We start from the raw sequence: 18,439 nt of genomic DNA, 5'->3' as shown, positions 1-18,439 counted from the left end.
CGATTTCATTTACGTGTTTAACAAATAGAAATTGCTTTATCGACCAATTAAGTTTAAACAATGGTACTTATCATGTAGTCTAATATTCCGCTGTGCCTAACGATGCCTACCATTAATTGTTTTCACAAATCATGATTCATTTCACATTAACTGGCTTATTAGACATTGTATTGGCCACAAAAACTAGTTTAATAGAAGAGCAAATTGTTTTATTTCGTAATATTTACATACATATTTATTCTTACCAATTCTTAAAAGGCCGGAAACGCACTTGCGAGCCCTCTGGCATTGAATGTCCATGGGCGGCGGTATCACTTTACATCCGGTGAGCCTCCTGCCCGTTTGCCCGCCCCTCCCCCTGTTTTATTGAAAAAAATATATTGCGACTAGTTGTTTTTACGTACCTGAAACGAAATCGAATCTGGGCCTGAACACTGTAATGTTAATGTAATATATTTGTATAGTACAGTAATCCCTAAAGACAATTGTAGGATTATTCACTTAATACCAGATTTCGGAACAATTAAAAAAGAGACAGAGATATAGTTTTTAGTTTAAATTTATATCAACACAATTGAAACAGGTGCAAAAACTAAGTATGAATTTGACAAATCATTATATAACACTACAGAAATATAACTTGAGAAACACCGCGTTGTATGGACGCAAATCGCGTTATACGAGGGATTACTGTACACATATTCTTTACCTGCAAAAATTTAAACTGTTAAGTGCTTAAGCCTCAGTAATACGCTTTATTTAATAACTCCTCCATAATGAAAATAACAATTTCAGAATACCATCGGCTCTCCGAAAGCCCGCTGCTTCAATGATAGTCCTGCAGCTCCAAGCGAACCCATCTCTTCGTCCCTCTGTGGACAAATTGCTTCAGCATGAGTTCTTCTCATCCGGGATAATGCCGGCGGCTCTGCCAGTTTCTTGTTTGACCACAGCTCCTCGACTTGACCAGTTGATTGAGGGTGAACCAATACACAGACGACCACTTAATGAAGTTAACAGTAATGGTAAGTTTAAAATTTGTGACAATGTGCCCGTAGCTTTTTTTTTATATATATACATTCTAAAACAATGTGTATGCCTAAAATATACAAAGGAAACATCACAAATTTAACACACACATACACATCAATTACATTAGAACTTAAGCAAAATGTCAAAGGAACTAAAGAAATGGCCACAAAATAAACAAAAATAAAACAAAAAACAAATTATTAATAATAACTAATAATATATTTTTTTTTTTTTTTTTTTTTTTTTTAATGGAGCTGCGAACCCACCCCTGACTTTTGCTTATCAGGGTCCTTTTTTGCTGTATTTATTTTGTTCATTCAATTTTTTATTTTTATTTTAATATTGTTATGTTATATTATATTGTGTTTCTTACAGCAGCTTTATGCATTCACATTTACTTAACATTTTACATTTCCCAGTATAGTGTAGTAGTTTTCTTTATTTAAATTGTATATTTATTTTCTTTGTTTATTTACATTCACTTTACATACTTTCATAAAAATTTAGCATTTTGGTCATTTTGAATTAATTACAGGGCGTAGCAATGTTCCGGGCGCCGTTGAATATTCGCGTCCTCCGCAGAATCCGCTCGCAAAATTTTTCCAGGGCCGTCCTGTGCCCCGCAAGGATGTCGGGCAGCACATTGCGTGTCATCCGCATCCCCACGGTCTGCTCCAGATCGTGCCTTTGAATGGCGAATATGGGGCACTCCACTAGGAGATGCTCCACCGTTTGTATTGTGTTTTCGTCGCATTCACATGCGGGACTCGTTTTTATTTTGAAACGGTGGAGGTATTCCGCGAAGGCTCCATGCCCTGTCAAAATTTGGGTCATTATAGGGTTAAACCCTTTGGTCCTTGCGATTTTGTACGCAGCTTCTGGGTCGGGCAAGAACATCCTAGTTGTCGCCCCGGTTGTTTCTTCGGACTGTCTCTTGACCCATTCCCGCACCGTGCCTGCGCGTATTAATTTTTTAATGTATGATAGCGGGCAGCGGTCGTAGACTGGCCTCCGCTTTGTGTTAGTGGCTTCTTTGGCCAACTGGTCCGCTCTTTCGTTCCCTCTTCTCCCCGCGTGTGCTTTTACCCAGAAAAGTTTGACGCTCTTCTCTGGGTGCTGGGTAAGAAGCTCGCGGATCTCGGTGACCAGGGGATCGAAAGAGCGTCCCCCCGCAACCGCATCCAATGCAGACCTTGAGTCGCTGTATATGAGGACCTCGGTCTCCTTCCGCTGCACCGCTATCTATCTATGTTTATATGTTGTAGGCCGAAGCGTCAAATATTATAAAATTTTTAAATTAATACTTATTATAGCCAAAATGTTTTTGTTGTTTAATTATTGATAACTAAATAATAAATAAGCAAAGAAAATATGTCAAAGTTAAAAGGTTGTTATAATGTAAAACAGTTGTGATTCTTATTAATAGATGATCTGCCCCCAATAGGGTGGCAGAAGTGTCGCTATACTAATCCTAAGTATACTACAAGTAAGGTCTACCCCCAAAAGGGTGGTAGCCGGGTCAGTAAACTAAAACTAAGGTCTACCCCCAAAAGGGTGGTAGCCGTGTCAGAATACTTATACCTAGGAGGGGTTTCCAACAGGAGAGCCCTTGTTGTTTTTATATTATACAATATTTCACTAAATCTAATGTCCAATTACTTTGTTTAATTAATTGCACAGCACCTACACTACACAGCTACACTTACAGTTAATTATATTCTGATAATTTGAAAATGATTATTTTATAAAAGATATCTTCAAGTAGTTTACTGTTCTCCGAGGATAATCTCCACTTCTTTTTTTCTTGTTCTAAATTAGTAGTATTTGTTTGTTTTGGGTCCACTATTTTGCTAAACACACTTCTATGCTTATTTACACACGTTACACTTTTTTCGTTGTCTAGCTTTCTATTTCTCAACTATTTTTGTTTTCTTTTTTTTCACTTTTCTTCCACTTGAGGGTAGATAATAAACGCAGCGTAGTGACACCAACAGAAGCTCAGGGGTAAACGCGCGTCATTTATTCTAGGTCACAGTCTCAATTTCCATTAACCATATTGAGTGTTACATAGGCAAACTTTAAAATACTAATATTCTACAACTTGACCCACCACAATGCAAGCACGATAATAGGTGAGGATTGCAGGAGTTTGTCGTTAACTTATATTCGAAATGGTATATCGAAATGTAAGTCTTTTAACATCACTGTAATCACTGTAATTTTCTGCGTCTTTTGGTATATGATTTGCTACATAAAACACTTTTGCCCGCTATTACGAATTTTTGGGTACGGAGCTTGCGTAAATCGATGTTTCCGCGGCGAGTGCTTACGAGTGACTACTAATAATATATTATAACTAAAACTAAAAAGATAGAAATAACAGTAATAAACAAACAAAAATTAAAACTTAAACCACATTAAGATTTAAGAGCCTGCAAAACAAAGTTACGGAATGTTGGTAGACTGTTGTAAAACACATCAATATTTTCATCAATGTTTGTAATAAAGTTGTAAGAGCGAGATAGCCTAATTACTGGACCATTAAAACTAGCAGATAAGCGAGCTGTAGGTATGTATATGACTTTCGCTTTGGGCATTGGACTGGAAGAAGCCTATTTTCTTTTACTAGGTTCCATCTTTGCATACCATCATCTATTCCCAGAAGTGCGTCTGGGTAACATTATTGAACTGTGCACTTTTCGCTGACCTAATTTTAAAATACAAAGTGTAAAAAACATTTATTTAATGTAAATGTTATTGTTTATTTTTCACTCACTTTATTTTTCGTTAATGAAACGAAATATGCAGCGTGATAACTTGTTGCGCTGGTACCCATAGTCATTTAGCTTGCCATCCTTTTTCTTATTAAAAGAGTTTTCCACATTTAAAAAATGTGGATGTAAAAAAAATCTACTTAAAATTTCGACAACAATGTTTCGTTTTCCTAACACAAGATTCTAAATACTTGGAAATATATTCGCAGTAAAGCAGTTAAATCTGAAAGTTAATTGAATCTCTAGACAGTTAATTAAAGTTCTATATTCAATCAAGTAGCATTTTGATTTAAATAAAGCAGCGTGGAAAACGTTTAACTATCTGTCTGACCGAAAGTTAGCGTATTGATTAATAATGTTAAACAAGATGGCGGTCACGACAACAGCTGACTACTTTCAGAGTTTGTTTCAAATTGTGGTCTTTGGTAAAATTGTAAACATGTTGTCGACTCCGCCATGATTATTTCGCTGTGATCGTGAAGAACTGAGAGCTTGGAAATTCTATGTTTTATTGTAAATAATTAAGTAATGTTAGTCTTGTTTCCTAGGAAGTAAACTCTTCAAACGTTTCGTTCATTTGACGGAACTTTAGCTACGTGATTGAATATCAACCTTTAATTAACTGTCTAGAGATTCAATTAACTCTCTGATTTAACTACTATATAAATAAAAACATTTTCGGATTTAAATAATATTTTATATGTTATATTTTTTAAAAGGGTTTATCATATATATGTAAATTTTACAGACATGATGGCGGTAGATTCGCCAGTGAAGCCCCAAGTACCAGCAGAGCTCCGAGCAGTGGAACCCACCGCCCACAGGAAGGACCTTATGACGCTTCGTGACCAAATTGCTTCGTTGCTCACTAGCAAGGTATTTATTCATTTGTGGCCATGGGTCAGAATCTCTACAGGACAAGCGAAGTAATTGAAATACTCAATAAGTATCATACTGAGCAAAAATGTTTGATATATGACCACATATATATAATTTATGTCATAGCATCTCTAATATTCTTGTTTTGTACTTCTATTTACTTACACTGAATTATACATAATAAAAAGTTATGTACACGCGTTAGAAGTTATACTTTGGCGTATGGAAAAATAACTAAAATGCAGTAGTGATTAATGATAAATAGTAAAATTAATCAAAAAGATTTTGTAGATACTATCACCGTCGTATATGAAATTGATTTAAAAACACCAAAATATTATTTTATTCACACTGTTTAATTGTACTGTTACGAAACACGTATTCTAAATATAAAAATACTAGAATATGTATACAACTTGAAAATAGTTATCGATTTCCATGTCACCTAGACCTAACTTTACGATGTCGAATTTAGGTGTTGGTGTGCATCGTAAAATTCACTCTCATCATTTTAATCTATCGCGCCAAAAGAAGTATACCTTCAATAGAAACATATTTGGAACTAAAAAGTCATCTATTCCCTGTATGAATTTCTTTATATCTAATTTAAAAATCTGTTTAATTTTGTGTCTGAGTAAAATACATACATATAAAAAGAGGCCTCAGCTTTGTGTATCTCTTTCGTGATCATTTTTAATAGGAATTAAGTTCGGTAAGTCATACCAATAATTGCCCACAATTTTAAATATAATTATTTAATATTAACGACTAACGAATCTACTGATTTACTTTTAGTACAATTTTTGTATTTTAAATTTTCCAAATTTTTAGCAGATTTTATGCAATTTATCACCCTCTTGTCTGCAAAAGTAAGCGAAGCTCTCAAAAACAATAGTTCATACAGATATTAATTTTTTGTAGGAACCTTGAAAATGCATTTCGTTTTCAAGCATAGACAATGTATAGGTAATATGTGTTAAAAAGTAAATAATTACTGTTGATATAATAACCAAATAAGAAAATCAAAGACGACCCATGTTAGGTTTTGGGCCTATTACCCACAAATAAAATTATAAAAGGAACAAATAATTAATATTGTTGTTAATAGAGATGAAAATGATTATCTAGTTGATTTAGTGATTATTTAGTTGATAAAAGGGCCTGGGACTAGTGCTGGGGAGGCTACTTCTAATTAATTTGCTATATATATGTTTTAAATATTGTAGTATTGTTTGAAGATTTCCTATTTTAAAAGAGTAAATACCGAGAGTTTTTTACGCCGGCTTTTTCTCGGCCTACACCTTGTCTTCTTTGCCGATGAGTAGGGATGCCTACAGGCTCGAATGTAATGTCGTGAAATAAGTGATACCATGATGATCTTTTGTTCCAAAATATTTTTTTTAACGATTTAATTGGTGTAATAAAATTAATTTCTTATATTGATATGAAATTTCCCATAATGGCTCAAACTCTATATCTCTTTCAGCTGAAATGCCGTCCCGAGTGCCTGACTGATGAGTTAAGTGACCCTGCAGCTCAACCATTGGTGTGGGTCGGGAAGTGGGTGGACTATAGTGACAAATATGGCTTCGGATACCAATTGTGTGATGAAAGTGTTGGAGTCATGTTCAATGATACAACCAAGCTTATTATGCTTGCTAATGGAGTGTGAGTATGCTCTAGATGTACTGGTTCAGATTTAAATCAAATTTTGGAATTAATATTTTTGAATGAATTTCTGGTATACAAACCATTAATTAAAACTTAGAAATTTTTCATGAAGGATATTATGAATAAAGTCTATTGTGATTTAAAACATAATAAAATGACATATTTTAAAATATATCATGCTGCCGTCGTACGCTATTGGACCACAAACAAGTCCTCTTTCATTAAGTGTCCATGGGCGGCGGTATAACTTAACATCAGGTGAGCCTCCTGCCCGTTTGCCCCCTGTTCTATAAAAAAAACCCTTGTTCGTCCTTGTATATATTTATTTTAATGCAATAAAATATTCTCAGAGTACCAAATGACCATTTTAGAGAAAATTGATTATTTTGAGATTTGAAGGTATTAAGAAGTCGAGGACCATACTAGGTTGTCCATTGTGTTTTTTAAAAGTTTTTTTGTTGTTTGTTGTTGTTAGAAAAACAATTCATAAACCTAGTTTTAAGTAATTAAAACCTAGTTTCTTTAAATACCTATTATTTTGATTTTTAGCCAAATTTTGATTTATATAAAATAATTCCAGGACCGTCCACTACATTGACCGACAAGGCAAAGAGCAGTATATGACAATGCACAAATACCCATCGGAGCTGGAGAAGAAGATGAAACTCTTGACTTACTTCAGAAGATACATGACCGAACACCTTATGAAAGCAGGTAAACATTGTTTATTAGACTATATACAAACTAAATTTTTTTATATCCTGGTAATAAATTATCTATTAATCTATTAAATATAATGTAACAATCTTATAGTATTTTTTTAATAAGTGAAGTTTTTTGTCTTATACAAATCTTAACTCGCGATAATTTTAGAAAATTATATTATAATTTTTTTTTTTAGATTTTATTAAGTGTGTGTTAAGTGTTTGTTTGTTGTGTGTGGCAAATAGTATCAAGTAGTACAAGATCAAGACAATTCTGTATTCGCACAAAGTTGTATGAGGCTTAGGTCGTCTTTTCTACTCCTATTATATATTACTATCTTTTATATTATGGTATAAACATTTTTCAGACAATAGATAATGGTTTAACAACTGGATTTGATTCTGGAAGACATATGTACATTCTTTGTCTGCCTTTTTTTCTGTTTATTCTTAAGCCACAGAAAAATATATTGATATCAATAAAAGTTTCCATGTTCTCGGAAGATAGTCGGACTAGTTAGTGATAAGTGCTAAAAGTGAGTGAAAAACAACAAATAACTGGTGGAGCATCAAAATCAGTATCAATACTTTGTGTTTCAAGATTAAATCAACAAGAAAACACCTAAAGCGTATCATCGCATTTAACGGCACTGGTTACTCACTAGAAGTAAAATTTACAAAATAAGATAAGTACGAAAAGTGGATGTAAACGAAAGAGTGTTGCATACGTCAAAGTAACCGTTCCAAACACTTAATGTTATTTCAACAACTTATAGTGAATCGGTAGTTTTATGAAAGTAATAATTATTAACACGTAATTAAGTGAATCATCATCATTTTAACAATTTGACATCTATCATAACAAGACAACAAAAAAGGGTTGCCAACTCAAAAATTAAAATTTCCCCATAGAAAATTCATAAATGCAATAGTTGTGAAAATAAAGAGGTAGCAGTATATATATATAATAAATACTAGAAAACCACCAAAAACAGAGAAACAACAATACAATGGATCTTCAAGTAAAATTAATATTAGAAAAAATGGAAGAAATGAAAATTGATTTTAAAAAACAAACTGAAGAGTTGGCAGAAAAATTTAACAGGAACCTGATAAATGTTATTGACGAAAAACTAAAACCGATGAGAGAAGAAAACAAAAATCTAAAACAAGAGGTAAAAACTCTTCAGACAAGAGTCAGGGATTTAGAGAGAACTACAAGAAAAAACAACATTATACTTCATAGCGTAGCAGAAACCGAAACAAACACGAATGATCTCATGAAAAACGTACTAGAGATACTTAACGAAATTAGTAGAAAAAATAAAGAAACGCGGGAATGGGACCAGTGGGAACTCAGCAACCTAAGAAGGCTCGGCAAGAAGATGGAAGGTAAAAATAGACCAATACTTATAACACTCACTCTAGCATGGCGGAAGTATGAACTCCTAAAGAACAACCACTACTTTCCTTCTAACATATATGCTACGGAAGACTATCCAAAGGAAGTTTTAATCAAACGTAAAGAGTTAAAACAAATGAAAATTAACGCAGAAAAGGATGGGAAACTAGCTTTTATACGATATGACAAACTAATAATAAAAGAGAAAGGTACAACAGATGCCAAAAGGAGAAGGTCATCTTCAGATAATGGTAACGGCAGCATAAACACAGAAACATCGGCACCTACAAAAATTAGTAAGTCGCACCCACAAATATTTCGTTCAAGAGCAAACTCAGCTTCCAATACTGGCAGAACAAACAATCAATAAAACGTACACACGGCAGACCAGAACCAGGAAAAAGCACGACAACTATAAACAGAACCATAACAATAACGACACATTACTCCCCAATCCGGCTGGTCCCCGTGGGGAATGCGACCACAACCCTCCATCAAACAAGGTACATATAGCAACACTTAACACTCGAACCCTTAGAACAGATGAAAGTCTTAAAGAATTAGAACTAGCGATTGAAAACCTCAATTGGGATATCATTGGTATTAGTGAAATGAGAAGACTGGGAGAAGGCATTGAAGAGTATCCAAAATATGTAATGTATTACAAAGGAGAAAAGGCTGGCCATAGAGGTGTAGGATTTCTCGTAAAGGCATCTCTAAAGAACAATATCCAGGAATTTTTAGGCTTAAACGACAGAATAGCTGTACTCAACATACTCCTCCCAGGCTACCCAGAACAATGGACACTAATACAAATCTATGCACCAACAGAACAAGCCGATGAAACAGAGAGGGGGCTCTTCTATAACACTCTAGCGGACCACATAAGAAACAACCAAAATAAAAACACTATAGTCATGGGCGATTTCAACGCCCAAATCGGTACTAGACAAGCCAACGAAGATTTTATAATTGGAAAACATGGCCATGGCAAAAGAAGCGTTAATGGGCAACGACTGGCAGAATTTTTAATGGAGAACAACTTATACCTAATGAACTCTAAGTTTAAGAAGAAAACAAAATGCAAATGGACATGGGTCTCCCCTGATGGAAAAACTAGAAATGAAATTGATTACATCCTATCGAATAATCCCAAAACCTTTGTCGATGTAGACATTATTCAAAATCTTAACTTTAATACTAACCACAGAATGGTTCGTGGAACTCTACTTCCAAAAAACATTAAAAAATCAAGAAAACATATACACAAAACTACAGGAAAAGATTTTAAACACGAAAATCTTCAAGAAATAAAAACTAAAATAAACTCCTTAGCAAAAAATGAAACCTACAAAAACCTACACATTACAGAACAATATAACAGCCTAGAATTACAACTGACCAGTGTTAGCAACATACATCAAAAAGGAAAAAATAAATTAAAAATACTCAGTGACAAAACGCTAAAACTACTTGCAGAAAGAAAAAAAATTATACAAGAAGACAAGAAAGGAAATTTAAGAAAAATTAATAAACTAAGCAAACAAATACGAGAGAATATAAGGAATGACCAAAGATCTAAGAGACTAAGAACGTTAGAAAATTACATAGAAAAATCTGGTGGCACAAGAAAGGCTCTGAAAGTACTACGAGAGAAAAATGACTGGATTCCAAAATTGAAGAAAGCAGAAAAGAGTTTTACCCAAAGGAAGGACATTCTAGAGACAACAACAGACTTTTATAAGACACTTTATTCCGATCAAAGTAAACAAATGAACTATGAAACAAATGCAAACAACAAAAACAAAGTGATAAACCCTTCAGAACATAGCACACAAAACAAAGAACCTGATATTCTACAGTGCGAAGTGGAAAAAGCAATAAGAAGTCAAAAACTGGATAAAGCTCCTGGACCAGACATGATACACAACAAACTACTAAAAGGTACCATAGAAGAGATAAGCCCACTATTAACAGATATCTTCAACAAAATAGTTAACACAGGCTTCATCCCACAACAATGGAACATATCGCATATAATTTTGATCCATAAAAAAGGCTCTAAAGAGGATGTCAATAACTACAGACCCATCAGCCTTATGTCGAATATCTATAAAATATTTTCAAAGGTACTTCTCAACAGGATATGTAAAAAGATTGATGAAAATCAGCCAGAAGAACAAGCAGGCTTTAGAACCAACTACTCCACTTTAGATCATATTCATACCATTAAACAAATAATGGAAAAATACAGAGAATACAATCTACCACTATACACTGCCTTCATAGATTACAATAAAGCCTTTGATAGCCTTGATCACAGCTATATGTGGAAGTGCCTACAACAAATGGGGATAAATAATGTGTATTTGAATCTATTAAAGGAAATATACAACCACAACAAAGCAAGAATCAAACTAGAGAAACTAGGAAGCACCTTCCAAATCAGCAAAGGTGTTAGACAGGGTGATCCTATCTCTCCGAAATTATTCCTAGCCGCTTTGGAAGGCATTTTCCGAAATATAAGCTGGGATCAAGTCGGTATAAATATCAATGGAAGATTACTTAGCCACCTTCGCTTTGCGGATGATCTGATTCTTTTTGAAGAAAACCCAGAAAAATTGCAGGTCATGATTGAAATGCTCACAAATGAAAGTATCAAAGCTGGACTAACCATGAATACAGAAAAAACTAAGGTGATGACAAACTCTATCAAGACAGAAATCAAAGTGAATGGAAAGATATTAGAGTATGTAGAAGAATATGTTTACTTAGGGCAAATAATCTCTCACGAAGACCAAATGTCTAAAGAAATACACAAAAGAATTGCTAATGGCTGGAGAAAATACTGGGCAATGAAAGAAATAATGAAGAGCAAGGATATGAATATAGGTCTAAAGAAAAAAGTATTTAATACCTGTATACTGCCCTGTGTTACATACGGATGTGAGACTTGGTCCCTTACACAGTTACACAGGAAAAAACTGACAACATTCCAACACGCAGTTGAAAGAAGCATGCTCGGCATCAAGATGAAAGATAAAATTCGAAACACTGATATACGGCGTAAGACAAAACTAACCGACATACTGATCAGAATAGACCAACAAAAATGGAGGTGGACAGGACATTTGATGCGTTCTTCAAAGAACAAATGGAGCAACATTGTCACACACTGGTATCCACGTAACGGCAAAAGAAGTAGAGGACGTCAATACAGACGATGGGAAGACGAACTAAAACTGACAGCAGGTCCAAACTGGAGGAGAGTCACCTTGGACAGAACACAGTGGAAAGAATTGGAGGAGGCCTTTGCCGAAAGGCACACTGTTATTAGGGACATTCTATAATTTTAATGTACATATATATAGTAACTTTAACAGTAATAAAGGCTATTTTATTTTATTATGTTCTCGGAAACATAACATTCAGATTATCTATCTATTATTCTGATTGAAATCAGGTATTCCAACTTAGAAAACCATCTACTTCATCAAAAGTTTTCATCATTTTAGTGCTTGTGAAAAATCGGTTGGATACTCCAACTTTGCAACTAAATAATTATAATAAAATAATCTTATAAAAACTAAATACCAATAATTTACCTCATTAGGTATGATTTTTCTGGAAATAAAAGGCTTTATTATTATTACAGGTGCATCAGTATCAGTGCGGGAGAGTGACGGTCTGTCTCGATTGCCTCATCTCCACCAATGGTTTAGAACAACTCTGGCCGTTATCATGTACCTGACCAATGGCACGCTACAGGTAAACTATTTTGGTTCTTTTTTAATGGCCCGCATGGTTTGTGCATTGTGGCCCAGAATTTGTTAGAAGTTTGTGAAATTGGTTTACTAAAGTTAAATAAGATAAAGTTTAACAAGAGGCTTTTATTATCATAGACATCAATACAAATAATACAATTATTTACCTTATTACTACTAAGATTATTACAGAATTATCATTATCATTATGTAATTGTAAAAGAATTATTACTATTATTGTTATTATATAATTTTGCTTTTAATGGCTTCGAATCAGAATCTCTTCGATTCAACCGCGGTACTAGGAATAAGATGGCGCGTAACTAACGTTAATATTTTTCCAACGCCGCACATACGGCAATCTGACTCATTTAGGCGGTCAAAAATCCTAAATGTAAAAAAAATGTGAATATGTGCTAATTAATGTCCCTGACTAGACCACCTACCTACCTACTAAGTAATTATACCTAGAAATGAAAGACCATTGAAAATAAAGTTCATTATCACTATATTTTACTTCAAGTATATAATTACATATACGCGTTTATTTATTATTTATTTATATTTTTTTATTTTTAATACTTCGTTACATTACAATATAAAAATTGAACTTAATTAAATGAAAAGGAGAGCAACTGACGGCCTTATCGCTTTAGATCGATCGCTCGCGATCTTTTCCAGGCAACCACATAAAATTATTCGATCAATATTAAGCAGATGCATACTTTTAATTTAATTAATCGCTGTCAATTTCGTCTCTATCATAAATTATTTCTTTATTGCCAGTGGATGTAGTCTTCCTTACTCATGTCTGTGTCAATTATAAGAGCTAAGGCTTCAACTGGTGTGTAAGGCTTTATAGCTGAACATGATGGTGTAGCATGTATTTGTTTCATCCGTTTAAGTCTGCGTGGGCTTGTGGTTAAAGCTAAGTTCATCACCTGTGCAGCTGTGCTCTTTACTTTCTTAGTAAGGCTTGCTTGAACAGCAGAACACAACAGCTCTGGGCTTGTGTCAGCAATAATTGTTTGAAGCACTCGTCGTTTGGTTCGTGGGGAGCTGTCTTCAAAAGATTTCGCAGGTCTGCCTCTAGTTTTTTGCATTTGTGGCATACTTTCTGCACTTATAGTACGTTGAGCTGGCCACACCAAATCGTTTTTCAACCATTCTAAATTGTTTTTCATGAATCTTTCCATATTCCAATTAGATTTCTTCCACTTTTGTAACAATTTTGAAACAAATTGAATCGACGCGACGACGAAAAACGACACTTTTAGAATAGTTTTAATTTTACTCTCATTCTCTTTTGTCTGTTTATATTCACTAAATCTATCTAATATGTAAGTAGATAATCATTCTATGCACCGAGACGATGATTGTTTATAAAAGTTTTCGCCTTTTAGCACTAAAACCAAATCCATTTTTTTAACGGATAGTTCCGAGAAGCGCGTTGCACTCCGACTATCTGTGAAGAAAAGAGTATTGTGTCACAATGCGTTGGTATGAGTTCCTAGAATTTACAATACTAACGGTCGACAAACTCGTACATGTAACTTTAAAGGAGCGAAAGCGGTACTTAGCGGAACTTTTTTTGTATGTCTAAGTTTACAAAAAAAATATAAAATAAATAGGACAAGTATTAAATTGTCAGTTATATTAACTAGAGTGAAACAATCTTAAGTTTTAATATTGTGATATAACAAACATACCTGTAGGTTCCATATCCATAATGAACACTGAGATTCTTACACGAGATGAACAAAAAATACGTTTTGTGACTTTCGTGTTTCGTAAGTAACTAACCGTCCACTTTACGACGCTTACCTGTCGGACCCTTGGGCGCTTTTGTTATAAACTTATCAAAGAAAATGAATAGCTAGCATAATGAAGTAACTACCCATCTCAAACAATACAAGGTATTTTATACCTTATGTTCAAGTTGAAATAACTATTTATGACCGCCTAAATGTGCCAGATTGCCGTATGTGCGCCGATTCAGAAGTTTCACTTCAATAAATACTATACTATGGACGCGGAGCACGAAGAATTTCGTACAATGACCTTTGGGCCTACTGCCAGTGGTTAAAAACATTTTTTTAAAGTACGAATATTAAAAACGGTAGTTTAGAATTTGAGTTAGCTTTGTAAATAAGATCATCGACTTAATATAGGATAGCTTTTTACCCGATAACCCGACCCTAAAATGAGACATTTTGCGTTTCTTACGCGGAGACACAAACTCCTTGAAAGTACGGGACGTAGACGGGGTTGGTTCCATTTAAACTTCTTACCGTTATAATTAATAATAACAGCAAATAAATTCAACGACCAAACACACAAACACCACGCACAACAAACTTAAACTCAAAAACGAAACTACTCACAAGCGAATCCCAGCACGGAATGATCTTTTATTTCAGCGTTAAAAAAGGAATTACTACTTATAACAAAACAAACAAATGGTTATGACTAAAAGGTTTACAATCTCTGAATACGGCGGTCACTGCATCTGTGTGAGCGCAACGGCAATATGTTTATGCGCGAGCGACAAAGACATAAGATGAGGGGTCATTATACGAAATTCTTCGTGCTCCGCGTCCGTAGTATACATCACTGTATCTGGTTAGATATTTAAAATATTATTTATCATTGTACCACCTTAACATTTTTTATCATATTCTTGCAATAAATAAATTATTATTTTTATTACAATTATTTTCCACAGATTAATTTCCAAGACCACACAAAGATCATACTATGTCCTCTAATGCAAGCGGTGACATACATAGACGTAGACAAAAACTTCAGAACATTCAGATTTGCAACGATCGAGGAACATGGCTGCGACAAAAAACTCTACACAAATCTCAAATATGCTTTAGAAAAAATGAACAGTATTTTAACGAACAAGTTGTGTTAAATTAGATTTTGAAATATATTTTTACATATTTTAAATGTTACCCGGTTAATTTTTTTGGGTTCCAATAGACGATCGAATTAGCTTCGTAAGTGAAGAGGGCGAGTCTGTTATGATGTGTATTGAATAAATTTTTGGATATCTTTCAATACTAAATTTATTTGACAGGAAATTTACTGAAAAACTTTTGATTTACATATCGACGCTAATATTCAAATATTGCTATATTCAACATTTAATAGATAGCATTATAACCGGAAACAGATTTTTAAATATACCCAAAGGGCAAGAGTTATGATAAAAAGTTTACTCAAGGAATTTCATTTTTAAACAAATATTAATAAAACTTTAAATCTCCGCCTTAGATTATGTGTATCAGTACAATATTACCAAAATTTGACTTAATAATATAATAATTGATTTGCATGCACCAATGAAATTTGAATTTAATTTTCAATATTAATAATTTTAATTACAATTTTAATTTAGTGTGAAAAATTAAACCTCTACAACTTACACAGATTTTACTTTATACTAACTGAGAAATATAATCAAATTATTTGGATCTATATTGTAGAGAATAGCAGACTTGGTCCCTAATTTCCCATTTATTAGCGATCAATTTTACTAAGGATTTTTAGAACATTGTTTATCCACATTCCACTGGTTGGTTTTTATTATTTTGACATTTGTATAACTTAAAGTAAGATTATGATTGGATATGACATATGCAAGAAATACTTAGAGCTAAGTCTGAACTTAGAGCACATACTTTCTGGTCTAATTATTTATTAAGTGCATGGTAAGCAAGATGTTAGCAAATTCTTTTTTTATTCACTTGTGAGCTAAGTCTATTTTTTTAACTAAGTGCTGTACTTAGCGCTAAGTATTGAATTTTAATCTTACGTTAAGCATGCATTTTAAATTTCTTATTTTACAGTTATAGAGCGATTATGATTGGTCATGACATTAGAGGGATATAATATGAAGTTTCATAATTATTTTAAATTTTTCACTCTTAAAATATTTTTATCCAAAAGCATCATGACTGAAACACTGGTGCGATATAATGATCCTTTGTATTGTTTTTAGTTTTATAAACTCTTATTTTTTAAGGTTGTGTGCTTCAATATTTGATTATGACTAATTCTGATGTTCACAATTTAGACAATCTAAATGATTGAAAGTCAAAATATCTTTTATTATATATAATTATTTTTCCAGGTGTTTGCTATTGGCCAAATTAAAGAAGTACATTTATTTATTTATAATTAATAAATATTGGTTGCATTTTGTGTACATTTTATAGTATCGGTCACATGTTGTTTTTTGATGGCAGGGTTTATGATGACTAAACTATTTTTAGTCTAGATTTGAACATCAGAAATAGAATTGTTGATCGGAATATCTGAGTATGATTTTACGATGTTGAAGCACTGCATTTTTAGCAACATTTCTTAGAAAATAATTATTAATATTATTACGCTAATTAGAGGATAATAATTGACAATAAAGGTTTTAATAAAATTTGTGTATTTTTTGTATCACAATTTATTCTCACAAAGTTGTGCATCATTTAACAGCATCTTTTGCTTGTATGATTTAATAAAACATTTGTGTTTAGTCCTATTGAATCCACATAAAAATAATAAATAAGTATTTTAGAGGTCTAGACTGTAAAGATTAATTCAATCTTTGGTAAAAAATTTATAAATTGTAATCTGATGAACTTAAAATTTCTAATAATTGTTCTATAATTCAGTATGAATTGCTGCTTGGTGTGGTAACAGATCACTGGGATGTACAAATAAACCTTCCATTGCTTGCCAGTCAGTATATGCCCCATATTGAGATGTAACGCCAACTATTTCTCCTTGACCACTGATCGGCCGGCCAAATGTTCGGCCTGACCCAGCCAGATACCTAAAAGTAAAATAGTTATAAGATTATAAAGCTTAAACATATCTACAAAATGAATCAAATCAAATTCGGCTTTTCTAAAATTCACATACTTGATGTAATAAATTTGTTACTAATCTATATAATTTATTGAAAATTTTACTTACGCTGCTGTGTCAACATGTCTTAATTTCACTGGAGTATCTCTTCTCCAGTAGTCATTGTTGCACACAACAGTCCAGTTGTCACCACTGTCACCCTCTCCGCCATCATCACCATAAGCTGACACTTCCTGGTTTCCTGATAGTGGCGATGAGAAGTAATGTGAATGTAGATTCTTCTTTGTTGCTACATGCTGAAGCCGGATGTTGGTATTACATTTAATTGGAGACCTAGATCAGAAAAAAAATTGTACGAGAGTTAATATAAAGTGAATATATAAAGAATGATGTTGGCCTAGTGGCTTTAACAGTAAGATTCTAATCTCTAAGTCATAAATTCCAGGCCCACTAATGTGATTTCTGCCTATATGCACATTTCATACTCCCAGGGTGAAGAAAAACAGGAACACAACACAACAAGAATTCGAGGACACCAGCCATCTTAGTTCGAAATTGTCCAAAATTAGAAAAAAACTAATGAAAAGCACAGTTCCAGACTTGGATGCCAAGATTAATGGTTGTGTCACTAGTTTTAAAAAAAATATAAAAAGCACTGATGCCCTGTCTGGCACATTGTGTATCTGATGATAACTCGATAAAGGAAATGATTGATGTATATATAGTAGAGTAGAGCCAAAAACATATGTGATGTACAACTTTAATAAAGACAATAAAAGAAAGTATATAAGAAATAGTGTAATACCCTCTTTTACAAGTTTCACCCATAGCTGGTCGGACTAGCCAATGACTGTTATGATCATCAGTTACATCCACAGCGGTAATCGACTGTTGGCCAGAACCGGAACCGTATTTGACATCGTGTGAGTGAAGACGAAGATGCAAATCTGTGTTCATTATCTTTAACATTGTGCCGCATGTTACAAATTCAGCCCGTGACGCTATAAGTCATAAGAGAAAATATTTTTCTAGTTAATATCCAGGGTTTGGTAATATATATACATCCAAAATCCGCCCCTAACATTGGGCCACGTAATTATCAACCATGCCCAGTTGTAAACAAGACCGCACTTCACAATAATTTCATTTATATTAAATTACTGAGTCACTCACCTTTGGATATTTTAGAGATGCATATTATAATTAAAAATACAATTGGAAAAGCGTGAAATAATTTGAAAAACACCATTTTTCAGCTTAAAAATATTTATCAATGAAATTTCGGCACTAGACGTCCCTCCGGTGTTTTTAAGTATTGACAACTGACAATAGTAAGTA

The 18,439-nt window shown here is 33.5% G+C and overlaps 2 protein-coding genes across 3 annotated transcripts in view; one reads left to right on the top strand and one right to left on the bottom strand.

Annotated features, from left to right (window-relative positions):
* Positions 1-16,670, top strand: part of LOC110997850 (serine/threonine-protein kinase polo) — a 42,043-nt gene extending 25,373 nt beyond the window's left edge. For both annotated transcript variants that reach the window (XM_022266200.2, XM_022266199.2), the window contains 6 exons: positions 796-1,025; positions 4,555-4,682; positions 6,172-6,353; positions 6,937-7,070; positions 12,118-12,230; positions 14,952-16,670. In XM_022266200.2, the coding sequence (XP_022121892.1) occupies positions 796-1,025; positions 4,555-4,682; positions 6,172-6,353; positions 6,937-7,070; positions 12,118-12,230; positions 14,952-15,146 (982 nt within the window). In that variant the 3' untranslated portion in view covers positions 15,147-16,670. The remainder of the gene's footprint in view (positions 1-795; positions 1,026-4,554; positions 4,683-6,171; positions 6,354-6,936; positions 7,071-12,117; positions 12,231-14,951) is intronic.
* LOC110997852 (stromal cell-derived factor 2) lies at positions 16,006-18,436 on the bottom strand. The gene is made up of 4 exons (XM_022266201.2): positions 18,275-18,436; positions 17,907-18,102; positions 17,210-17,434; positions 16,006-17,066 (listed from the first exon to the last, which is right to left on the bottom strand). Exons 1-4 carry the CDS (start codon positions 18,348-18,350, stop codon positions 16,895-16,897), a joined length of 669 nt encoding a protein of 222 aa, XP_022121893.1. The 5' UTR covers positions 18,351-18,436; the 3' UTR covers positions 16,006-16,894.
* Between the last annotated feature and the right edge of the window lie 3 nt (positions 18,437-18,439).

The sequence above is a fragment of the Pieris rapae genome, chromosome 23 (assembly GCF_905147795.1).
Source record: "Pieris rapae chromosome 23, ilPieRapa1.1, whole genome shotgun sequence".
Taxonomy (NCBI): Eukaryota; Metazoa; Arthropoda; class Insecta; order Lepidoptera; family Pieridae; genus Pieris; species Pieris rapae.
The sequence above is the reverse complement of the archived record's forward strand: the minus strand, read 5'-3'. Positions and strand labels throughout refer to the sequence as shown.

Bases quoted from the DNA above. Each gene is read 5' to 3' on its own strand.
- LOC110997852 (XM_022266201.2), bottom strand. From the start codon at position 18,350: ATGGTGTTTTTCAAATTATTTCACGCTTTTCCAATTGTATTTTTAATT. The intron at 18,103-18,274 runs GTGAGTGACTCA...TATGACTTATAG, and splicing joins CATCTCTAAAATATCCAAAG to CGTCACGGGCTGAATTTGTA. The intron at 17,067-17,209 runs GTAAGTAAAATT...TTTTACTTTTAG, and splicing joins AGACATGTTGACACAGCAGC to GTATCTGGCTGGGTCAGGCC.